General features: G+C 40.5%; 1 protein-coding gene across 9 annotated transcripts in view; it reads right to left on the bottom strand.

Annotated features, from left to right (window-relative positions):
* Positions 1-26600, bottom strand: part of LOC137095529 (RNA binding protein fox-1 homolog 1) — a 1101487-nt gene that overhangs the window by 472080 nt on the left and 602807 nt on the right. For all 9 annotated transcript variants that reach the window (XM_067462295.1, XM_067462296.1, XM_067462289.1 and 6 more), the window contains exon 4: positions 22535-22576. In XM_067462295.1, coding sequence (XP_067318396.1) covers positions 22535-22576 — 42 coding nt within the window. The remainder of the gene's footprint in view (positions 1-22534; positions 22577-26600) is intronic.

Raw genomic sequence — 26600 nt, 5'->3', positions numbered from 1 at the left:
CTCAGGGGTGACCAAACCTTCTTACCATAAGAGTCACAAACAGTAAACTTCAGATGTTTGGAAGATGCAAGATGTAAATAAATATTGCACACATGTTGCTATTGTTCCATACCTATCTTATTTCCAAGTGTATAACAAATATGAAGAAATGTATTGTGATCGGTTCATGCACACTGTTTTAAGCTGTTAATTTGGGTTAGTTATAAGAGAGCTTTCCAAACATTTCGTGTTAGTGACACTCTTTTAAGACCCGTATAATTTCTCAACACAGTACTTCAGTTTTAGTAGCAAACGCGAGTTCAAGCCAATACCTTTAAAGAGGTACAAACACAAACTATAACAATGAAATGTACGAGGGTACAACATAACTCATGAAATTTTTTCATTTATATTTTTAAAAATATAGGATTTATTGCTTATTTCACACAGGCTCAGAGGTTACGTTCATGCAACACACCTACTCACTGTGTCTGACACAGTAATACATAATTTGGAAAGCTCTGAGTTAGAAGAATTACAAGAATTTCAGAGCTCTATCAACAACAACAAAAATAACAATTTGTTACCTTCCTCTCCTCATGGCTCAAAGTGGGGCACAACAACTCTTCTGAAGAGTTTATTGAGTGTAAACTATTTTTTGCCCTTTTAAAGCTTTTATATACCTTTTATATGGCTTGTGAGCCAACAAATTGTAGTGGTTTGCATTTTAGATTATGGCTCTGGACATCAGGGTTTAATGACCCACTTGGCCACAGGCTCAGCCCCAGAAAACCCAATACTGAATTGTTTTAAGGTTGCCATAAGCTAGAAATGATTTGATGGCATAAAACAACAACAACAACAACAACAACAACAACAACAACAGAACTGTAATGCAAAAAAAAAAGTTCAAACAGCTTAGGACTTGATCACATGCAACAACACCTCACCCCATGTCTAAACAATTCAAAAACTGTTTCCTGATGAAGCATCATGGAGTTCATCAAACAACACAAACAGACCTCTACCAATCATCCATGATGCTTCATCGGGGAACTGTTTTAGAAGTGTCTAGAAACAGGAGGGATGGGAGATGGGGAGAAATTGTCCTCTGAGCTCATGATTCATGTGGAAAGAGGAGGAAACAGGGGGAAACACGTGAGATGGGCAAGCATCTCCTACCAAGCACTGACATTTCTCTCCCAAAATCCTGCTTCATGACCCTGGCATGGCAATTTCTTTCAAATACATTGAACATTAGGAATATTGCAGTTTTAAGATATCACCACTTTGTTTTTCCTATCATTTCTCCTTCTAAGTCATCTTGGCTTTAAAAATTGCACTACTGCTAGCTTTTTAACTTTGTTTCCCCCCATAGTGAAAGGGAAAACAATCCCCTTGATTGATTGTCACCTTGTCTTGTTGAGGGGGCTTGCATGTTTCAATGAACCTGCTGGCATAACCACCAGTGTCATGCACTCCCGGGGGGGGGGGCACAGGGGAGGTTCTAGACCGAGCACAATTTGAAGACCTCAGATGGAAGATAACATGGTACATGTTACAATGGCTGGGAAGAAAGCTGCAACAGATTGAGAAGCTGCCACCATCATTGTGTTAACCATGCCACTGGTTGGGACCCTCACTTTGTGAAGTCAGTGTGTTGATCGGCAGTGCACCGACCTCCACACGTTAAAAAAACCCCCTCACAACCAATCTTCCAAGAACTTGGAAGGCCATCATACTTGGACAATGAGGGATCACCTAAGTATAGTTCTAGTGCCTGGTGGGTTTCAGACTTCTGTGACTGGTTGAGCTAAAGCAGTGGTTCTCAACCTGGGGTCCCCAGATGTTTTTGGCCTATAACTCCCAGAAATCCCAGCCAGTTTACCAGCTGTTAGGATTTCTGGGAGTTGAAGGCCAAAAACATCTGGGGACCCCAGGTTGAGAACCACTGAGCTAAAGGAAGGAGGAGGCAATCCTGTGTGATGGGGATAAGTAAATTCTCAGTCTTCTTTTAAGATAGAATCCCCCACAAAGAAGACAATTCTACAAGCCATAAAGACGATTTTCCCCTGCTTTCTCCATTTTCCCAGCTCAATCTGATGAAGTTCTTAATTTTATGAGTTGCACAATATAGGTCAAAGATCTGCATGTGGTTTGAAAGCTACAGTTTGATCACCATAGACTACTTTATCAACAAACATGGCATTTTTCTAAATAACATCCTCCTGCATATTAGAAAAGGCAAACTGCCTAAGTGTCATTGTACTATGGAACTATGCAGTCCTCATAAGCCCTCCAACATTTGACATAGGGCAACTGGCAGAAGTTATTAAAGAGGAAAAACAGACAAAAGCAGGTGTATGCTTTTGCCTAAACTGACTGGGAAGGAAAGACTCACCCTTTCTTCTCCCTCTTGCTGAGCTGATTGAGTGGAAGTTACTTTCCCACTTTCAGCACAGTTGGCAATAACTGAAGTAAGCTGAAGACAAAGGTGGAAAGTGAGAGGTGAGGAAGGCTTAATTGACACTGCCATATAATGCAGTTTGAGCTCTGACTTATCTAGGACCTATTTGTGTTTGCTCCTCTCATGACTTTTTGACACCAAGTTAAAAGCAAAGTTTGGCCTTTGAGCCATAAATACAAATGACAATACAGTAAGTTGATGTATTTAATTATTCCACCTTGCAAACTACAACATACAAAATTGCAGCATCATTTAGCAAGCAACACACACACCTGTATGTGTATGTGTGGGAGGGGGGGGGTACATTCCTGGCTTGGCTATAGTTGTATGAACCTTCAGATATGACCAAGCACTATTGAATTATTTCACTCATGATTCCAGCACACCATAGTATTATAGTGGATAACTTATGATGCGGTGCATCTACACTGCAGAATTAATACAATGTGACACATAGCTTGATGCAATGGAATCATGGGAATTGTAGTTTTAAAATAACTTTAGCCTAGTCTACCAAAGAGTCTTGGTAGGGTACTCTTACCAAGCTACAACTCTGAGGATTCCATAGCACTGAGCCGTGACAATTAAAGTGATGTCAAAGCACATTGATTCTGTAATGCTGATGCAACTCTAAAGATCCCTGGAGAAGGACTAATAAACTCACCCCCCCCCTTTTTTTAGGCTGAAAAAGCCCCCTTTGGCTTATATTCAGGTGAGGGTCCTGGCGGGAAGGCGTAGGGCTGAAAGAGGGCTTTCTTTCAGCCCCACACCTTCCTGCCAGGACTCTCATCTCTCCACACAGCAACCCAACTCTCCTTCCTCTCCTCCTCTCTCACACAGCATGCACCTTCCTCTCCTCCTCTCTTGGTGCAGCTTGAGCCTTCCTCTCCTCTCTGAGCCAGTCTTTCCCACTTTTCCTTATTCATATAGACACAGCATTTTCCCCAAAATGTATAGTTAAAATAAACTATGGTGATTACTGGATGGATACATAAGCACATTTACATTGAAGGAGGTTAGAATAATGATTCAATCAGAGTTGGACAGTGTTGTCTTAAATTACAGTTTTATTTCAATATTCAAACACATTTCATGTACTGATGCCTCAAATAATGTAATTTTATTTGTATCTATTTTTGTTTTGAAATTTACCCATAGCTGCTGCATTTCCCATCCTTGGCCTATACTCGAGTCAGTAAGTTTTCCCATTTTTTTTTTTGTGGTAAACTTAGGTGTCTTGACTTATCTTTGGGCCAGCTATACTCGAGTATATACGCAATCTCCTCTAGAAATTTGTTAAGTCCTCCAACAGAACTCTGGGGAAAATATCCCAAAGAATCACCTGGAGGACTTAGCTGAGAGACTATTTCCCCCAGGTGAAATAGTGAATCCCAGTTCTACATTGAAAAAGGTCTTACTGTATTTGTGCACTTTAATGTAGAATGTCTTTTAGAACAGAGGCGTTTTCACCTTCTTTCTCTCTTTCACAGCAGCATTTTTCGTCACATTAATTCCTCCAAAACACTTTGAGATATTTAAATACTGTTTGTTTTGGGAGGGGGGTCTTTTTCCCTTTAGTGGGAAGAAAAATGCTGTAATTACTCATTCTTACTCAAAAGGATGCAATAGCCAAGGACTTCCTTCCCTTGTGAAGAGTATTGGCAACATTTCTTGTTCTCACTGAGAGAGCCTGTCTCCAAACATCAAGACAACCTGTCAAGAAATTGCCAGCCTCTACAAAAACACCATTGGAGCTCCTGCCTCAAATACACAAACAAGACAAGGAGCATTTATTTCATCAGGTTTTCCATAATCTGGCCAGAACATCCATACACAAAATGACTGTGTTTCCCCCTTGCAAAGGGCTGGCTGACAGAAAGAAACAAGATGCAAACTGTCCATCCAGCATCCCTGAAATTTCACATTCTATGCAGCAAGGTGGCAGCTTTTGTATTCTGTGCAAAAATGGTTCTTGCAATCTGCAGCAGAAAAACTCTTTTGCAAATGCACAGGAAAGCACAGGAAAACAGCTTAGGTTCAATGAGAGAAAGTACAAGATCTTAGCTTTTTCTAATTCCTGAGCATGGAAGATTTAGATCCTTTCTTCTCCTCTTCATCAAATTAAGTCTGGGGCTGTCCTTGAAGACAACGTGGAAGCACTAAATCAGCAAAGACAATGTGGAAGCACTAAATCAGGTGTCCCGACCTGGGGGTCGGGACCCCTGGAGGGGTTGCGAGGGGATGTCAGAGGGGTCACCAAAGACCATCAGAAAACACAGTATTTTCTAGTGATCATGGGGGTTCTGTCTGGGAAGTTTGGCCCTATTCTACCATTGGTGGGGTTCAGAATGCTCTTTGATTGTTGTGAACTGTGCATCCCAGCAACTACAACTCCCAAATGTCAAAGTCTATTTTCCCCAAATTCTACCAGTGTTCACATTTGGGCATACTGAGTATTCGTGCCAGTATGGTCCTGATCCATCATTGTTTGAGGCCACAGTGCTCTCTGGATGTAGGTGAACTACAACTCCCGAACTCAAGGTCAAACCCTTCTAGTATTTTCTGTTGGTCATGGCAGTTCTGTGTGCCATGTATGGTTCAATTCCATAATTGGTGGAATTCAGAATGCTCTTTGCTTGTGGGTTAACTATAAATCCCAGCAACTACAACTCCCAAATGACAAAATCATTCCGCTCCCTCAACCCCACCAGCATTTAAATTTGGGCATATTGGGTATTTATGCCAAATTTGGTCCATTGAATGAAAATACATTCTACATATCAGATATTTACATCACAATTCATAACAGTATCAAAATTACAGTTATGAAGTAGCAGTGAAAGTAATGTTGTGGTTGGGGTCACCACAACATAAGAACTGTATTAAGGGGTCATGGCATTTGGAAGGTTGAGAACCACTGCTCTAAATGGTGCAGAAGGCTTGTTCAAAGGCAGTTTCATCCTTTCCACCCAAATGACATTGGATTACATCCAAATGAGATCATATTACACTTATCCCGCAATAGTCAAATGGGCCACCTTGTCTTTTGTAATGCACATTTCAGGTATGGAAATTGATTGATCTGTAAGCATGGGTTGATCTCAATTACTTGCTTTCCCTGCCTTTAATTCATTTCTATCTCCTTCCCAAATCAATCTGCTATTTGTTTTTAAAGTCCAAAGGAGAATAAGTGCACATTTCTGCAGCATGGCCAACTACCTTTGGTCATGCTGGAGAGCCTTGAGATTTTAGTGAGAACACCTCTCTAAATACAATTCTATGGTCAACTTCCAGTATAAAATAACATTAAGTCATGCCAGAAGACCCAGGAATTCTTAGAAAGGTGTCCTCTCAGGTGAACAATAATAATACTGGCCATTTCTTTATTTGCACTTTTTCACTTTCATGAGGAGTCTGTGCTAATATTGGTACTTTTGTCATGCAACTGTCATATCGCTCTGTGGACATTTGTCTTATCTATGTAAGATCTTGGCCCATTTCTAGCCCTATGATTGATGGCAAGGTAGCAAGACAACCTCTGCAAATTATGATGCTGTCATGTGCTGATGCGAAGGCCTGGTAAAAGGGAAATAGAGCTTGGAGGAACTAGGGCTTAGAGTTGAGCTATAGTACCATTAACTGTTCCATACTCCTGGCGGATGACATAAAACTTCTGTAATGCTACTCCTGCCCCAGAGGGAAAAGCATAAGGGCCTTTGGAAGTTAGCATTGAGAGGCCAACCTGCTCACTTTTAATAATGATCCTGCAGCTCAATGCGTTTGCTGTGCTGTGTATTAGATTACTCCATATTAACTTAGATAATAATGCATTTTCAAACATTGCATTAGAAGGAATTAGATTCCAGTTGTTAAACTGAAAATAAATTTTCTGATAGCGCCTTGGTGAATCTGATTCTCTGAGCCTCGAGAGTGCATGCGGGGCTCCTGAAGTTTCGAAGGGCGGTTAAAGATGTTATTAATACGATAAAAGAATGTGCGTAGTTATAGCACATAAATCATTTTTACTTCCAAATTTCCCTGTTTTTGGAACAGAGAGACTCTATAGGCAGCGTATAAAACTTCTCTGAACGGTGCCTTGGGGCTCTGTCAACTAATTATTTCTGTATTTGAAATTCTGTTCATTATGAAATTGATTACTGCAATCAATTTTTTTCATCTTATTCCCAGAAACAAGTCAAATGACATTCTTTTGTGCTATCACCCATCCCACCCGAAAAAAGTGCAAGGGAAGGGAGGTCATTATGAAACATGGTTTCAGAGAGAGACTTTTCCAAATGCACACAGCCTCTCAATTGGGAACTCATAATGAAGCCCATCATTTGCTCCATCATGTCTTTTGCTTAGTAAGTTAAAGGTTTTCCCCTGACACTAAGTCCAGTTGTGTCCAACTCTGGGAGTTGGTGCTCATCTCCATTTTTAAGCCAAAGAGCCGGCATTGTCTGTAGACACCTCCAAGGGAATGTGTGCATGGAGCACCATTACCTTCCCACCAGTACGGTACCTATTGATCTACTCACATTTGCATGTTTTCGAACTGCTAGGTTCGCAGAAGCTGGGGCTAACAGAGGGCGTTCATGCTGCTCCCCAGATTTGAACCTGCGACCTTTTGATCAGCAAGTTCAGTAGCTCAGTGGTTTAATCCACTGTGCCACCTGGGGCTCCACATGGTACCATTTCATGTATCTGTAGGTAGGACATGCTGATAATGTTGCATGTACCTCTCATCTTCTGGGTTAAACAACAATAACCATTCTCTGTGCATAGAAAGAAATGGCACAGAAGTGTAATAGAATCCTAGCACTGGAAGAGACTCCCAAGGACACTCCAATCCAACTACCTTCTGCCATAAAGGGAGACACAATCCAAGCCCTCCCAACAGATGGCCATCCAAGGTCTACTTAAAAAAACCCAGAGAAGGAGACTCCAATGGACTCCAAGGTAATATATTCAACTCTCAAATACCTCTTACTATCCTCTCACCAGGAAGTTCTTTCTAATGTTAAGTTGGAATCACCTTTCCAGCAATTTGAACCCACTGACCCATTGTGTCCAGGGCAGCGGAAAATGAGCTATCTCCATCTGGGTCAGCAAGAAGATTGGGCAACTGGGGGCAGAATTTTAAAAAGCCCAAAATTCAGCTGAAATCAAAGTACCATTTTCAAATGAAATTATGTGAGGTATGCCAATGATGAGTCACCAATGACAAAAGAATCATTAAATCCTAGAAGTGGAAGAGACCACAAGAGGCATTCCATCCAATCCCTTAATGCCCCAATTATTTTCACAGATGCCCACTAGCAATAGATGGCCATATTGGTCGGGTTAGTCCTGAAAATATAGCATCCACTAAGAGCTAGTGGGATTATTTTAGGCCCCATCTATATTATATAAAACAGTTTCAGAATGCAATTTAACTGCATTATTAGTGTCCATACTATCATATAATGCAGTTCAATGCAGTTAAACTGAATTCTGAAACTGCATTTTATGGCAGTGCAGATGGGGCCTTAGGGTGCTCCAGACAGCCTCATAATACAGGACAAATTAGCGGGACAAAAAAAAAAAAACCATGGCACCAGACAGCAAGTCCAAACACGGAGCTGTCGGTCCCAGTCAATGCTCCTCTGCCATCCTGACATGTTGATTTTTTAGTGGATTTTAGAAATTTGCAAGATGGACAGGGGACATCCGCCAGAAGCCCTGTGGATATCTCAATGTGCACACAAGCAGATTTTTTGCCATTATCTCTCATTTCCCTCCTGCTGCCTTTACTTTTTCTCTCATGAACCCTGTTTCCCTATGGTGTCATCTCCCTGTCATGCTGGTGCCCACTGTGTAAATTCAAGCTTTGTATAATTCCATAAACATCAGAACAAAGGAATGGTTTCAGAGAGTTCTCATGGTAATTGTTTTCCAATTGTGCTTCCATTTAGCCAACTGTGTGTCTGTGGCTCCATTTGTTTGCAGCCCTTATTAGTTTCAGGATTTTAAAATGTGCACATGCATTGGAGGAATCCTATAGGAATGAAATCACATGTTTTTCTTGAGTATGGGGATATACAGTGATGTGAATATGCACATTTTTCAGTCAACATCAGATTTTAAGTGCACCCTTTTAACATGTTTTTGGGTGCTAATACAAACCAGAACATGCTTTCGGCAAACATCATTTAGCACCCCCCCCCACCTTCTCCCAGCTTCTTCCGCATTTTAGGGCCTGTGTAGAAGGGCCCTTAGAGTGAGGACAGTTCCTTTTGAAAAAGTGTCCCAAGGGATCTTGTATCACCTCAAAGACTAACTGGGAGAACAAAGCTTTTGAAAAAGTGATCAGGCACGGGATTGTGGCGCAGCTGGCTGAGTGTCAGCTGCATTAAGATCACTCTGACCAAAAGGTCATGAGTTCGAAGCCAGCCCGGGTTGGAGTGGGTTTCCAACCAATTGTGTGTAGCCTGTTGTCGACCTTTGCAACCCGAAAGACAGTTGCATCTGTCAAGTAGGAAAATAAGGTACCACCTTAAAGTGTGGGGAGGCTAGATTAGAAGACTCCAGCAAAGCATTCCAGTGGGGAAGCGTGCGGGGAATGCGGAAGTGCTTCATCAGCGTCGCAGATGGATGCCAGCTCCCCGGCGGCCAGGAAAACAAAGTTAAATAGCCTCTGTGTATGTCTGTATATGTTTGCATGTCAAAAATTGGCATTGAATGTTTGCGATATATGTGTACACTGTAATCCACCCTGAGTCCCCTGCGGGGTGAGAAGGGCGGAATATAAAACCTGTAAATTAAATAAATAAATAAATAAATAAATATTTCCTAGTATTGGGTTCAAAAGAATATTCACCACTATTCTCAAGTAGAATACAGTAGAGATAACAATGTGGAGGAAAGATCTTGAAAAATCTTTGGAGAATTACTCTATACAAAAGTGCATGTTTGTTTTCCCCTGCTCTACCCTCTAATTTCCTGTGCTAAAAGCAGGACTACAGGGTGGGCGAAGGTCTTGAGAAGGATTTTCTTCGTTTGGATTTTTTGGACACTCAAGATGTCTTTCTCCTTCTTGTTTATAGTCTTCAAAATCTTCTTTGCATCCCTACTTCACATCCTCCTTGGCCTTCTTGTACTCTTAGACCCGAATCTTATTGGCATTCTCCGCCAGAGCTAAACCATTGACTCAATTGTCAAAAGCTGGGTCAATACATACATAAATTTCACCAATTCAGTGAATCTACTTCAGTAGGGGGTACCAATAGGATTCAGACCTTGGTTAAACACTAGAGATATGCAAAGTAACTCTGTTTTGTTTTGAAAGTGGGAATTGCAGTAAAGAAGAGCATAACAAACAGGAGCTCTGGCTTCCCCTTCCTTTGCCGTTTTCAGTGCTGGGTAGGCTTGAAAAGATTCATTTAGCTTCCTTTGTGTCAATTTGAATACAAGGCTATTGTGGGATCTTGCTCAGAGGTCAGGGCTGAAATACTGCAAATGGTTTCATTTGTTTTGAACAGCATTTGTTTCCCCCTTTGAAAGCATGTCCAGCCACCTCACTGAAGGATATTCCAAAAGAGCACTTGAAGCAGAATTGATGTCACCCAAGCTTTGAAACAGCCATCGAGCTACACCGCTGCTCACTGGTTCATGAACGCCCTGGCCATTTCATGTCAGCTCTGTTTTTGTCTGTGTTAATCGATTCAAACCTATATAATTAGTTTCCAGTTCTACCTTTTCCAGTGCTTGGGCAGCTGAGGGAAGATGGAAAAAGGAGGGGATGCTTAAATTGGAAGACTGAGAAATGCAAGAAGTATTCGGAAGAAGTTTGAAGGAGAAGCTAAGACAATGGCTACTAGAACTAAGCTAAGGCAATGACATGTATCCACTTTATATCATAGGGCCTTTTCTAACTATAGGACAAGAAGCCTCCCAGGATATTTTTGTATAGCATCTTACAAACTATTGCAAATTGCAAGGTTGAGAAAGGGCAAAATATGCCTTGAGGAAAACAACAACTACTGCCCTCTTGGATCCGAACTGCACTCCAAGGGATCAAATAATAGCCTGGATATTTCTGATTATTTGCAAGTAGAGTAGACCAATGAAGGGCACATCTTCATTGGCCATTTAGGTTGGTGGAAAACCAGTAGAGAAGGATGCAATTTACTCTGCGGATGATGAGAAAGAAATGAAGTCCTGGAACCAGATGAAGGCCTGAGAGCTGCTAATACACACCGGAGAGGTTGGCTCTGACCTGCTTTCAGGATCTACAACAGGGGTCCTCAAACTAAGGCCCAGGGGCCGGATACGGCCCTCCAAGGTCATTTACCCGGCCCTCGCTCAGGGTCAACCTAAGTCTAAAACAACTTTATGAATGAAGCTCTACCCCAGAGGTCCTCAAAATAAGGCCCGGGGGCTGGATACGGCCCTCCAAGGTCATTTACCCGGCCCTCGCTCAGGGTCAACCTAAGTCTAAAACGACTTTATGAATGAAGCTCTACCCCAGGGGTCCTCAAAATAAGGCCCGGGGGCCAGATACAGCCCTCCAAGGTCATTTACCCACCCCTCGCTCAGGGTCAACCTAAGTCTAAAACAACTTGAAAGCATTCAACAACAACAATCCTTTCTCATCAGCCAAAAACAGGCCCACACTTCCCATTGAAATACTAATGTTTATATTTGTTATAATTGTACTTCATTTTAATTATTGTATTCAGTGGTTTTTCAGCTACAAATAAGATATGTGCAGTATGCATAGGAATTCATTCATGTTGTGTTTTTTTTTTCAAATTATAATCCGGCCCTCCAACAGTTTGAGGGACTGTGACCTGGCCTTCTGCTTAAAAAGTTTGAGGACCCCTGATCTACAATATCCACAACTTTACATCTGAAGTTGAATTAGATTATTTTTTCACCACTCCTCACTTTAACACATATCTGCAGGTTGCTTGACTGTTTCTTAATTGGTTTCACCATGCAATGTGTTACACATCTAGATGTATGAAGGCACATTATGGGCTCTATTTCAGAATATCCTTCGACTCTAATTATCCCAGTTTAAAGACCTTAATGTACACTGCAACACACATTCATGGTGCATGTCAAATAAATACAGCAAGGTGCCTTCAAACTGCATTAAGTGATCAGTTTACATGGGTCCAAAATTGATTACTGAATGTGAATCAATTTATAGGCAAATCCAAATGATTCAGTGGGTTTATTCTAATTGGGACTAAAATAGGATACAAGTTAGTTTGTGTGTAGACAACAACATGTGCACTTAATAGCTATCAGATGTCGAGAAATGAATCATGGGAAATTAGGTTCATCTCAACAGCCTGATGTCTTCCAATTTCTGGATTACATGTTTTATCAAGTCTAAACATTACTCACCTATATATATAAAAATGCTCTGTGCATAATGAGTACCTTAAAAACAAAAGAACCAATGAACAAAATCACACCAAATTTGGCAACAAAGCGTCTCACAACACAAGGAGTGACCATCACTCAAATAAATATGATTTTGTCATTTGGAAGTTGTAGTTCCTGGGATTTACAGTTCATCTACAATCAAAGAGCATTCTGAACTCCATCAACGATGGAATCGAACCAAACTTGGCTCACAGAACTCCCATGACCAAAAAAAAAAAAAAAAATCCTGGAAGGGTTTGGTGGGCATTGACCTTGAGTTTGGGAGTTGTACTTCACCTTCACCCAGAGAGCACTGTGGACTCAAACAATGATTGATCTGGACCAAACTTGGCACAAATACTCAATATGCCCAAATATAAACACAGATGGAGTTTGGGGAAAATAGACCTTGACATTTGGGAGTTGTAGTCACTGGGATTTATAGTTCACCTGCAATCAAGGAGCATTCTGAACCCCACCAATGACAGAATTGGGGCAAACTTCCCACACTGAACCCCATGACCAACAGAAAATATTTAAGGCCATCCACTCCAACTCCCTTCACCAGGGCAAGAAAACATAATCAAAGTCCTCCTGACAAAGAGACATCCAGCCATTGAGATAGATAGATATGATTCACACACACACACACACACAGATATACAGGGTGTAGTATCATAGATTTGAAAGGGACCCCTAAAGAAGGACAATTATGTGTTGCATGTTCCAGGATGGACAAACCAGACACTCTCCACATCAACACTGACAAAGAAACAGCAAGAAATACTGTTTACCCACAAGCATAAAGAAATTACATATATTAGAAAGCAACACTTTCTCATTACTTTATTTTCCAGATCAACAGACTGGGCCACAGCAACGCGTGACAGGGGACTGCTAGTGCTGGATAAATTAGAACTTATAGTAGCTTGAAGGAGAATGTGGTTGACTGGCAGTAACCTAAAATAACAGCATCCCTGTTAGTAGGATATTCAATGCTATATAAAAATTTGCTCACTGTGGATCCTCTGTGTAGGAGGGAGCACACAAATATTCCCACTCTATTGCAACTCTCAGTGGTACTGAATTCCTTCAACTGCATATGTATCATTTGCAAAAGTTTTTTCCTCTTTCTTATGTTAAAGCAGCTGCCTATTATTGTTCCGACAACAGAAGATGGTTTGTTATACATTGGAAAAAAAATGTTAAGATTTATTTTCAGGGGTCTAGAGGGGAAACCTCATACATTGCTAGCAAATTTGTCTGGAGCTTCAAGCCAGGCACGGCATGCGCAGAGTCCCATTCATTCCATCATGTCTTCACAAAGAGCATTCTGTAGACACTCTACAGTGGGACATCATTAGTGTCTCCATCGAAAGGCAGGGCTGTTCTCCAGTTTCTCTTGTTTTCTTGACCTAACAAGTATTTTGTTTTTATCTATTGTTTCCCTCGGAGAAACTCGAGTTTCTAAGCATGAGCTGTCTTTCAATCACATGCCAGGGGAGCATTCCTAACCCAGTGAATGAGAGTGAAGATGTTAAGGACGATGCACTGGGACCTGGGGAGTTTTCATTGTCAACTCCTTTAGGTTGTTATTTCCACACTTTTGGTTTTTAATGGGCTTGCCTCACCCCAATCCACATTTAGCAAACGGGTTGCTGCCATGCACTGTGCCAAAGATCCATCCACAAAGTAACTTGAGAGCAGAAAACTTTTTCCCTCTGTGTTTCTTCATCTTGACAATCCAGCAGATGCAAGAAACATAAAGTAAAGCATGAGTGCTCAAATCTTCCTTTATTCTTTTATTGTATTTCCTAGGGACATGCACATCTATAAAGTTTTGAATTCTTTTCCTACCATCATATATGGCTTCTATTGGACTCCATGTTGTGTGTTTACAGAACAACAGAAGTCATTTTTGATGGGGTAAGCAGGGTCCAGCTCTCAGATCCACTTGTTTGGTCCCCAACATCTCCGAACTCCATGGACTTCCCTTCCTGTGAATCCAGGAAAGAATATAAAGAGAGCCATTTTGGCTGAAGGGGAGAGTATGGATCCTCTAAATCAGTGGTTCTCAACCTGTGGGTCCCCAAATGTTTTAGCATTCAACTCCCAGAAATCCTAACAGCTGGTAAACTGGCTGGGATTTCTGGGAGTTGTAGACCAAAACACCTGAGGACCCACAGGTTGAGAACCACTGCTCTAAATAAGTACATGATAAAATAAATGTAATTTCAGCTGCTCTGGATTTCCACAACAAAACCACCATTGCGTTATGGGAGCCATCCAGCACTGAAACGGAACTGGAAATAGAGTTCAGCACTGGGAAAGTTGCTGCCACACCAGGACAACCACTCCACACCTGGAGCACATTCATACGACATGTTTCTAAACTACCTTGAAGAGTCCCATTTTGTTTCAAATTGAAACATCAAAAATGCATTATTTTTATTTATTTTTGATAATCTGGCCATTCATGGTAATGGGAACACTTCCAGGTCTCGTTTCTCTGTCAGTTTTATGGCTATCAGGATGATCTTCTACATTTGTAAGTTACATTTACCACTGCCAGTGCCCCAAGTTTCAGAATGTTTCACTCATCCACTCATTTTTGGAATTTTTAACAAGTTTCTACCTATGACATTTTTTTAAAAAACTACAACGGCTATTCTCTTGAATTTCTCTACAATAACACAACACAACCAGGGCATAATTCCTTCGAAGTTTCAGAAAGATTTCCACATCCACTGACATTTAGAGAATTTATTTCAATTTCAGGATCTTGGCCTAGTCATTCTCTAAATGAACCCTTAGTAAATAGAACCCCCTCCAAAAAATGAATCCTTGTAAATGGAAAACTACCTCACACACAAAGAAAATGACCCTAAAAGGATTACTGAGGTTGTCTGCTAGCCTAAGCCTAGACTAGTAGCAAAAAGCAATAGCAGCCTGCAAAAGCAAATACACTGGGGCAAATATACACTATCTTTTCTTCCTCACCCCTCCCTAGGAATGGCATGGCCATGAGCTTTGCTAGGGAAAGATGCCAGCCAGGGATCCGTCTCCTTTTTGTCATTCAACCCTGATAGGCTGATGAGAACATGTAACGAAGTATGTAAAAGAGCAAGTTCAGCGGTCCCTCCAAGGAGAGCTTAAGCAGAGTCATCATGGTGGTAACTTTCAAAAAATTATGAACTTTTAATGAAATTTCAGGCAGCTGAATTTTTGTTCCTTTTGGGTTTGGATGTGGAGCAATCCCTAGTTAGTAAGTTGAGTTGTATGCATGTAATTTGCCAAAACAGTAACAACTTACAAACATGCCTGAAATTTTGCACAGCTCTAGTATATAGGATTCTTTTGCAATGAGCCCCTATAGCAGTCAAATGAAACTGCAAATCCCAGGATGGTCCTATGGCAGTTAAAGTCAAATTGTCCCACTGTCTTTATAAGAAGGAGAGAATGAATACTTTCAAATTTTTTGAAATAGTTTTACAAAAAAAAAAAAAGGGTTTCTAGAGTGTCTGGACACACTGAGAAGAAGAACGTTTTCAGATAGGGATATACTCAATGTAAAACAAAAAAAATTGCACAGAAAACATTTCTATGTATAAAACAGGTTTTGGTACAGAAAACAGTATTTTTTTTATTTTCTATGAAAACATATGCTACTTTTGTCCAGAAGGAGTCTTGATCTGGAAACTGTAAGGGTTTTCTTTACTTTCTCACAGTACTGGCAGAAATGCTAAACCTATTCCTTCTTACCTGCTGGATGCAATTTAGCAAACATGATATACATAAATCACATGCATTGTCTCATCAAGTGAAATAATTTTGTGTGTATTTTTTGAGATGTATGCATTTGTTTGTTTCCAGATTTCATCATACTTTCAGGAAAAAGTGAACTGTGGGATACTACATTAGAATGAGAGTCCGACAAACTCCTTACTCATCCCAAACTGACAAACAAACCCAAATGTGACCAGGTTTAAATATGACTGCTTTCACCTCTGAGCAAAACAGCAAATTCCTGCCTTTGTTTGGTATGCGAATGCTGGAGATTGCCAATTCCCCCGCCATTTATTCACTGATGCAGCTAAGAGGATGCATTGGCAAGCAAAACATTTCTTAAAAGATTATTTTAGGAATGGTTATTTCATGTTCGGGTGAGATGTGGAGACAGCATTAGCATAACAACACTAAGATATTGCTGAGTAAAGCTTCCTCACTTTAAATATAACTGTGTTAACCTGTGTTAAAAGGAAAAGAAGGGAAAAGTCCAGGGATAAAGAGAGGGTTGAAATGGAGAGGCATTTCCCTTAATCATCTGTTTTGAAGAACAAATGAGAAAGCGCTAATTCTGCAGTTTAAAGCCAAAGGTAGTGGCAGGGCTCCCTCTTTTGTTGTTCTCCAAATCCATGTTGAATCTTGTCCTTAACATGACATTTAGGACTTTTGCGCAAACACACAGTCACACGTGTGTTTGCGCACTCAGCGAAAACCATTCCTTAGCCTCATTATAAAAACCAGAACTACTATTGTAATATCTGCATTCTCAGCTTTTGCCCCAAAACCAGAAGTCGAGACAGGGATGGTTACAATTAATAAGTATCATGCATCCAAAATATCTGCATGAAAATGAAATCACAGGGTGAGAAGAGATCACAAGGGACATCTAGTCCAACCTCTTCTGCCATGCAGTAAGACATTGTCAAAGCCCTTCCAACAGATGGCCACCCAACCTCTGATTTAAAACATCCAGAGAATGAGACTTTTTCACTCGCAACATTTAAACTATTTTACAACTCATACAGCTATAACTGATGATCAAAATTATCTGTCAGGGCTTATATTATATAATTTTGTGTACGCTTAGGTCACCCTTCCCCTCTATATGTCAATTCTTGGGAGGATGATAGATATCCATTCAAGAACTGAGATCAATTGAGAATTGAGATCTATCACATTTTCAGGTATTTTTTCTTTCCCTACATCACGTCCACTGCATTGATTGGAGACAAAAGAAAAACATTAAAATACACCAAAGAGGTTTTCCTTTTCCTTTTGGGTGAATGTGTGAATTCTTCAGAGTCTGTATACTTAAATTAATTATAAGCAATTACAATTTTAAGCATCATTCAGTGTGAGCCAATTAAGAGTCTCTCAGACTCACATACTGGGAATGCATTCTGGAATGGAATTCAATAATTTGGGGGAATAAAAGTCAACAAACGAACTAAAAACATTCAATGCCGGATACCCCGGGGAATAGTTTATAAACTATTTTTTAGGTAAAATTGGAACCTGTATATCCACCCTGAGTCCCGTTCCCCCCCTCCCCCCCACCGGGAGATTGGAAGGGCAGTGTACAAATCCTTGAAATTAATAAATAAATATGGTCTCAATCATAATCAGTATCAGATCCAGTTGGTCCATACTCATAGGTTGTGAAAGTTGCTTTCAGGGAAATAATAAGGGTGCCGGCAAATTAAAACCAAATAGGGATAGTTCCAGATTTGTTGCTTTTTGTTTCCCTTTTTCATCTAATTAAGTGGCAAGTTTTGGAAAACTTTTTTTTAAAGAAAAAGGAGCACAATTTTCAACGACCTGTAAATTTAATAGCTGCAATCACCCAGACAGAAAATTGTCTAAGCTCATGTTTCCAAAACACCAAATTCCTTAAGATGTCTGCCCCTGCCCAAAGCAGCCAGCCTTCACCACTCAATGGTGATAAGACAGCATTGCCTTGAGATCCTAGAAAAGGGGCAGTTGTAGATATAACAGGCCATTTTGTGATGAGAACACATCAGTGGACTTCCAGCTTCTGAACCTAAATGTAAACACAGGTCTCTGAATACATGTAGTAGATGTGTTCCTGGACATCATCGCTTTGAGAGAAAATTTGCTACGAATTAGTGATTTAATATGAGAAAAATAGAGATAGGTCCTTGTGCTATTTAAAAATAAGGGGGAGGAAAGAAAGAAGGAAGGAAGGAGAGAGAGAGGGAGAGGGAAGGGGAAGGGTAGAAAGAAGAGGAAACAGAAACTAAACAGAAGAGGAGAATTTGAATACTTTTTACTATGTTTCAGTCAACTTAGTCTTCCAAACTAATAGTGTGAATGTGTACAATCAAATAACTAGGCCTTGTGCAAATAAACAAAATGATTTTGAACTTTCTAGGGACCACTTGAGATTGTCTTCCAAAATACAGTAGTGTCTCGCTTATCCAACCTTTGCTCATCCAACTTTCTGTATTATCCAGCGCAGTCTGCCTCCCAACTGGATCCACAGTTGTTTCAATACATTTCAATATTTTGATGCTAAATTTGTAAATACAGTAATTACTACATACCATCACCATGTATTGAACTGCTTTTTTTGTCGATTTGTTGTAAAATGTGATGTTTTGGTGATTAATTTGTAAAATCATAACGTATTTTGACATTTAATAGGCTTTTCCTTAACCCCTCCTTATTATCTAACTTTTTCACTTATCCAACGTTCTGCCAGCCCATTTATGAGGGATAAATGTGACTCTATTGTACATTCAGGGATTGCTTTTCCCTTTTCCCAGTCTCCAATTGTCATATGACTGGGAGCAATTTTTAAAATAAAATAAAATAAGAGCATAGGTTGTTAGGTGCTAATCTATTCATAGAATCATAGAATCAAAGAGTTGGAAGAGACCTCATGGGCCATCCAGTCCAACCCCCTGCCAAGAAGCAGGAATATTGCACTCAAATCACCCCTGACAGATGGCCATCCAGCCTCTGTTTAAAAGCTTCCAAAGAAGGAGCCTCCACCACACTCCGGGGCAGAGAGTTCCACTGCTGAAAAAGCTCTCACAGTCAGGAAGTTCTTCCTCATGTTCAGATGGAATCTCCTCTCTTGTAGTTTGAAGCCATTGTTCCGCGCCCTAGACTCCAGGGAAGCAGAAAACAAGGTTGCTCCCTCCTCCCTGTGGCTTCCTCTCACATATTTATACATGGCTATCATATCCCCTCTCAGCCTTCTCTTCTTCAGCCTAAACATGCCCAGCTCCTTAAGCCGCTCCTCATAAGGCTTGTTCTCCAGACCTTTTATCATTTTAGTCGCTCTCCTCTGGACACATTCCAGCTTGTCAATATCTCTCTTGAATTGTGGTGCCCGGAATTGGACACAATATTCCAGGTGTGGTCTAACCAAAGCAGAATAGAGTGGTAGCATTACTTCCCTAGATCTAGACACTAGGCTCCTATTGATGCAGGCCAAAATCCCATTGGCTTTTTTTGCCGCCACATCACCTTGTTGGCTCATGTTTAACTTGTTGTCCACAAGGACTTCCACCTTTTCTCTCTGTTTTGCAGATCACGCATGCTCAGGAAGAGATCCTAATGGCATCTTATCTTTACTTTGACATTGATAGGCAGGGCTCTGCAGCAACAGTAGGATCAGCTAGAGTAGCATCTTATTTTTTCCATCAGAAATAAACAAAGTTTTTACTGCAGACATTTCTGTGCTGAATGTCCTGTTTGTCCCAACCCTCCACCATCCTTCCAATGCTAATGATGTCAAAAGTCAAATACATCCAGCTAGAAACAGGACCAAGAAAAGAAAAGGATGGACTGGAGGGGCATAAAAGGAATTTGCAAGAAGGGCCTTTTTTGTCATCTTTGCTAACTGAAGTATGCCTGTATATGGGATACTTCATACGTCAGTTTAAAGAAAGATGTGCAAGGTCTAATAAAAGCAAGACTTCTAGTTTAAAAGTTTCACCCACCAAGGCAGACTCCACTGCAACTGGAAGGCAGTCTCCTGAAACTGTCACTGTGCTTTTTATAGCTTTATGAATTATGGCTTCTTTCTACCTAAGGCTGTGGTCCTAAGCTGCTTCGCAACTTTAAGTAAGCGGGTATGATTCATGTTTCAAAGCTTCTTCTTTCCCTTCCGGTCATAATATGAAATGAAATAGAACAGGGTCTTCTCTCCCCAATCCCCCTCCACAAAACTGGAGACAACCTTTGTATGTTTAGAGATGTTTTCCGTGGGCTGAAGAATCAGGCATCCAATTCAGGTGCATAGGATTCTTCATAAAGCAAGAAGATCAGAGTGCAATGAGGGAATATGACATTCCAGTGAGTGATGCATTACAGTAAAAGCCCTGCATCCACAAGAAAGGAATATGGATCCAAAAAAACCATGTCATTTCTAGGCACTTTTACCAACATCTGGCAAAACATATCTTCTCTAGACATTTTCCAAGTCCTTCAGCATGACTTTGTGGGCCAGAAATCCTATTTCACTAAGGTATTTGTGGTTTAGCATGTCTACGTGAAGTTTGGGAACATATCCCCCGTGGATAAGGGGATTGTACTGTAACTACTTTCAGGAGTAGTAGGATAAATAAAGGTGATTTAAGAAGCGCTGGATTGGAACATAATTCTTTTAGCTTTGGACAAAGAAAAATAGTTGGAAAAAAATCTCTAGGTACAGAGGAAAGAGTAGGACTTTGCAACAGGAGAAAAATCACCAATATTATAGATGTGAAAAAATAGATCTTACACTGGGTGAAATTTCGGTCAATAGAGAAAATAAAGCACAACTGTGAAGGATTCCCCAATCATATGACAGTTCTCACTTTCTTCATTCTGCTATTGTCTTTGTGTGGATGTTGTAGTTTTGTATAAAACGGTTCTGTGAAAAATTAGTTACTTTCTTCCTCTTGAATCATCCCCCAAACGGGCACACATACACAAAGAAGCATAGATTTACCATTGAGCTGTGGTGGCTCAATGGGTTAAATCCTTGTGCCGGCTGGACTGCTGACCTGAAGGTTGGGTTGCTGACCTGAAGGTTGCCAGTTCAAATCCGTGAGACGGGGGAGATCCTGTCTGTCAGCTGTAGTTTGTGGGTACACGAGAGAAGCCTCCCAGTAGGATGGTAACACATCTGGGTAAGATATCTGCAGACAGCCAATTCTCTCACACTAGACGTGGTGTGCAATGTTTTCAAGTCACTTCTGACATGATAAAAAAAAACCCTCAAATACAGATGGGTAAGATTGTAGATCGAGAAGTCACACACAATCCATCCCATTGTCCCAGATTAGCTAGTAAGCCAAATCTCAAGAGTCTCTCAACTGAACATCAAGATACACTGATGAGTTTCAATTCTCCCTGGTGGCATCCCAATGCACCGTAGGATCAATGTGCATAAATCCCATTGTTCATTGGCTCCACTGTGGATTGGTCTCTATATATATTAATAAAGATTGTGGCCATCCATCATCTTCACCAGCACAGTCAACATACAGCTCCTTTGCAGCAAGATCCACCAAACTTCAATTTTCTTAAGTTTAATCATTATAGTTCTCATTATCCCATTGTTAAAGTTTGTTAGCCAGGCTAGGGGCATAAATGCACATGGAAGGCACAAAATATAATCTCACTAACAAAAGAAGCATGCAAAAAATGACATATTCGAGCAAAATAATAACATGTGCAAATATATGAGGATGAGAAAAAAAATATGATTTCTAGAAATAATGTATTTGCCCCCCACTCCCAAGTTTGAATTCCTGTAATTTCAAATTCTCCCCATCATATTGCTGAAGTATTTGATTCATATTAACATTGAATTCAAAAAGATTCACATAAAAACGAGTGAATAGTGGCAAGTGTCCCAACCACTGAGAGGACAATGTTGAATCTGTCCATTGTTAAGGATATGGACTTTGGGATGAATATAAAAAAATGGTTATTAGACCAAATTCAGAACCACAAACAGGGCAAAAAAATATTGTTGTTGTTGTTGTTTGCTGGGAAGCCTTCTTTAACTTATGGCAACCTTATGAATGTAAAGACCTCCAATCAGCAACAGTCCTGCTCAGGTCTTACAAGCTCAGTTCTGCAGCTACCTTGATTGATTAAATCTATCCACACAGTGGTCTTCTTTTTCAACTGCCTTCCACTTTATTGAGCATCAAAACTAGACTCTGAAAAGCTACCTCTCAAAAGTCAACACCCATGGCTTGGATAGATGAATCTGCCAGATTAATTTGCTCCCACATTTATTTTATTTTTCTTCCAAAACTCAAAAGTTTTTTTCCAGCCCGTTATAGGGATCAACCAGCAAAGTTTGTTAAGTTTCAAGCAAAAGGTGAAGTAAAATGAAATGTTCATCCATCCCTATACTTTACTGGTTTCCTTTGCTTAAAAGTTTCCAAGATACAAGGCTAGTATTGTAGCTCTTAACAGATAATGGAAAGGAACTTCTGAACTCTTCTGTCAACCACTTAGAATTACAAGCTGACTCTCATTCCATACATGCCTATTTTGAAAAAAAAATCACTTTACAGAAAGACACTCAATTCACAATGCAAAGCAATCAGTCTTTTCTTTAATTCTCCATTCCTTCTAAGCATTGCAAGACATATATTTGATTTTCACACATATCATAACAACCTTGTCAAAGTTCTTACAGTTCAGCTTACAGAACCACAACACCATCTGTAACTGCATCAAATGGCCTCTGGTCAATGCCAAGTGTGCCACACAACCAGAAAGTCACAATTCTTCCTTTAAGCCAATGGACCAAACAACGTAATTCTTTCAACAAAGCTCATTTAGTAATATCACAAGAAAACAAAGACATCACATCTTGACAAGAAGAATTGTGCATATAGCTGTACTTACCCTTAATTGCCCCCTTTCACAATTCATCTGTTGCCTTGAGATCTGTAAGGAAACGTTTAAGAGAAGAGTTAAAATGACATTTTAAGGTTAACGTTTGCAAGCAATGCTGACAAGCTGCCTGTGACTTCATGAAGATTGCAAGCAGTCAAGAAAACAGAGCATTGGGATGGCAAGATCACATTAAGAGGGGGAAAGGGGATCTTCTTGGTGAATCTCGAATGAATCAGTGTTCTCTGAGTATGGAAGTGAAGAGGAGATCCCAAACTTGCAAGCAACTGATTTACTCACCTAAAAAGTATAAAAGCTAGCAAAATCTTCCATTGATCTTATGAACAAATTTGCACATTTTTCTTAGGTCCCCAACAGAAACAAATCAAACCATATTCTCCACCATGTATATTGATGAAATTCAAATTATACATATGTTCCCAGGAAAGATCCCCACTCAATTGAACAACTTTCTACCAGGTTCCAATCTCCCCTTTTTGGACATAGTCATGGAATGTGTAGTGGCCTCACAACTCCAAGTGTTATTGGAAGAAACTGATTATCTGGATCCAGCACAGTCAGTCTTTAGGCCAGGACATGGAACTAAAACAAGCCTTGGTCACACCTTAGTAGATGATCTATGCTGGGAACTGGACAGAGGGAGTGTGTCCCTGTTGGTTCTTCTGGACCTTTCAACAGCCTTCAATACTGTAGTAGATCATTATATCCTTTTGGGAGCTACTGTCTTGTAGTGCTCCAGTCCCTCCTGGAGGGTTGTTCCCAGATGGTGTTATTGGGAGACACCTGATCGGCCCTACAACCACTGTCTGTGCTAGATAGGGTTACACTCCCTCTGAAGACACAGGTTCGCAGCTTGGGACTTCACTTGAACTCATCACTGAGCCTGGAACCACAGGTTTCAGGAGTGGCCAGGGGAGCTTTTTGCACAAATAAAACATGTGCACCAGTTGCGCCCATACCAAAGCCAGACTTGGTCACGGGGGTCCACGCTCTTGTTAAATCAAGATTAGATTACTGCAGCACACTCTATGTGGGGTTGTCTTTGAAGACTGTCTAGAAGCTTCAACTAGTCAAATGGGTGGCAACCAAATTACTCACTGGAGCAGCGTACATGGAGTACACAACCTCCTTGTTACATCAGCTCCAGTGGCTGCCAATCTGCTACTGAGCACAATTCAAGGTGCTGGCTTTAGCCTAAAAATTTTAAGATCATCTGGGGAGGCACTGCTCTTGGTCCCACCTCCGTCACAAGTACGGTTGGCAGGGATGAGAGAAAGAGCTTCTCAGTGGTGGCTCCTCAGCTCTGGAACTCCCTCCCCAGTGGGATTAAATCAGCACTTTCCCTTCTGACCTTTATAAAGAGAACAAAACGCCATTGTGGGAATTAAGCCTTTGGCTAATAATTAATGCAGTACAAAATATAATTAAGGAACATGTGCAATGACAATTTGGAATGGCTACGGTATACAATTTCTGGATCGTGGGTGTTAATGTTTATGCTAGGATGATTTTACACTTTGTCTGAATGCTTAAATGTTATGTATGTCTTATGTTTAATGTTTTAATTGATTTTAAGTTCATAGTTATATGTAGTAATTAGTTATTATGATTTCTTTGTGCATTGTATGTTGGCACTGAATTTTTGCCATTAGTATGTTGTAAACTGCCTTGAGAAAGGCGGTATATAAATACAATAAACAAATAAATAATAAATAAAGATGGGGACAAATCTTGCCTGATCTCCAAGTCCAAGTTCCTACAGAAGTTGATCACTCAGAAAGACCTGGAGATTCCTCAAGAGAACACCTCTCTAGGTGCGCCAGCAGAATTGTGGTCAGCTTTGACCAGTTGTTGACCATGGAGTCATGCTTGAGGACATGGGCATTCTGAGAAAGGTGATTGGTAAACAGCATAAAAAACAACAATAATGGATGCTCACTTTCAAAGGAGTCCTGTGCCTTTAACCCCAGTGAATATGGAGGGCTGATTATAAACATTATATAATGGCCAAAAAAAGTGCAAGTACACATGGAAGGGAATATATACATGCATAAATCACCAAAGAGAATGGCAGGCAATAGTCTGCTGTTGTGTGCAAGCTAAGAAATTGAAAATAGGGAAAATACATACTTTTTTTTTTAAAAAAAAAACAAGCTCTCAAAACTGATCTTTTTAATGAAGACTACTTGGGAAAGTGATACTGACATTGTATGATAGATAAATAAATAAATTGGGCAATATGTTATGATGATTTAGACTTGTATTTTCTTTAAATTGATTATACCTGTACTTTATTTATTTTTTAAATCAAATAATTAATGGATCAACTGAATAGCATTTTTTTTCTAAATTCAGGCTACTCTAAATGAAATTTCCAAGTCTTCATTCATGCTAAATAAAGTCCCGAGATGGGCATAAAAATACAGGCACAGATCTAAAGCATTTACAAAGAAGAAGCAGACGAGTGAGACATCGGAGTCCAGGGGAGATGGGAGGAGATCAAAAATGTTCCAGTTCAAATGGAAGGGTGTGTAGGGTGATGAGGAGAGGGAGAATTATGGATTATCTGTCATCACTGTAGAGTTCCCACCGACCAACTGTCCATACAGTAAACAATAATATCTTTCTTCAAAAGAGGTACACACATAAAAGATGACCTGGGCCCCAGAAATGTGTTTTAATCTACTGGCGGCTCTCTGGGTAACAAATGCTCAAGGTTATCAGTCAAGAACATAAATCTTGGCAGCTGAGTCTTGGTCCAGCACATTTCTTTATGGCAATACTCTGAAATACTGCATTGTAGTGGGCCTGGGGGTGCCTTGAAGCTTATCAGCAGCTTCTCCATCAGTAAGGCCACCAAGGAAAACAAGTTTGCTTAAAAGTCCACTTATATATCAGTTATATACCATCAAGTCCTTTACAGGATGTCTCTCTAGAGGATATATTCATAGGTCACCACATTGGCCATGCAGCAAAATATAACAAAACCCCAATATAACAAAACCTACATGACAGTGATACCTCTATTAGGCCGAACTAAAGACACTAAACACATCTCATGAGCTTTCAGAACTCAGTATCTTCTTTACTGTGCAAATATATGGTATATATTGAGTTGTAAATGTGTATGGATGTGAGAGCTGGACCATAAGGAAGGCTGAGAGAAGGAAGATAGATGCTTTTGAACTGTGGTGCTGGAGGAATATTCTGAGAGTGCCTTGGACTATACTTCAGGAAATAAAGCCTGACTGCTCATTGGAGGGAAGGATATTAGAGACAATGATGCTGGGGAAAATGGAAGGAAGAAGGAAAAGGGGCCGACCAAAGGCAAGATGGATGGATGGTATCCTTGAGGAGACTGGCTTCACTCTGAAGGAGCTGGGGGTGGTGACGGCTGACAGGGAACTCTGGTGTGGGCTGGTCCATGAGGTCACAAAGAGTCAGAAGCGACTGAACGAATAAACAACAACAAAAAATGTGTATATTGAGTTGTAAATGTGTATGGATGTGAGAGCTGGACAACAAGAGGGATTTCTGGGATTTGAAGCCCAAATCAGCACATGCCACAAGAGGGGAGGAGAATGGTCATAATCAGGCTTGTGATTGGCTGAGAAATGTGATGCAGCTAGTGTGTCTGCACTCATCTTTCAGCCCCATCATCTCCACCATGAAGAGATTGATGCTTGTGCTCGTAAAACAAATAAACGGTCAGAATACTAACATTAAAAGTAAGCTTGAATCAACAAATATTTTCCAAGTTTTTAGCTGAAAGATTGGCTGATCTATGTTGTGTTCCGGGAAGGCTCTGAAGTTGTCCTTCCCAGTCCATTTCTGGTGGCTTGGCTGCCAGTTCTCTGAAATTATCCAAAATCCGAATCAACCAATGGAATTTCGGACACCCTTAATTGGAAGCAGGCATGTAGCCGGGGGGGGGGGGGGGGGGGGGGCTTAAGGGGCTTCAGCCCCCCCCCCCCCCCCGAATTACTCAGGGGAATTACTCTGGGTGGTCTGTGAGAAGGCCCTACTGGTACATTATTTAATCTGTTATGTATATTCA

The sequence above is a fragment of the Anolis sagrei genome, chromosome Y (assembly GCF_037176765.1).
Source record: "Anolis sagrei isolate rAnoSag1 chromosome Y, rAnoSag1.mat, whole genome shotgun sequence".
NCBI lineage: Eukaryota > Metazoa > Chordata > Lepidosauria > Squamata > Dactyloidae > Anolis > Anolis sagrei.
This window is presented reverse-complemented; position numbering and strand designations above follow the sequence as displayed.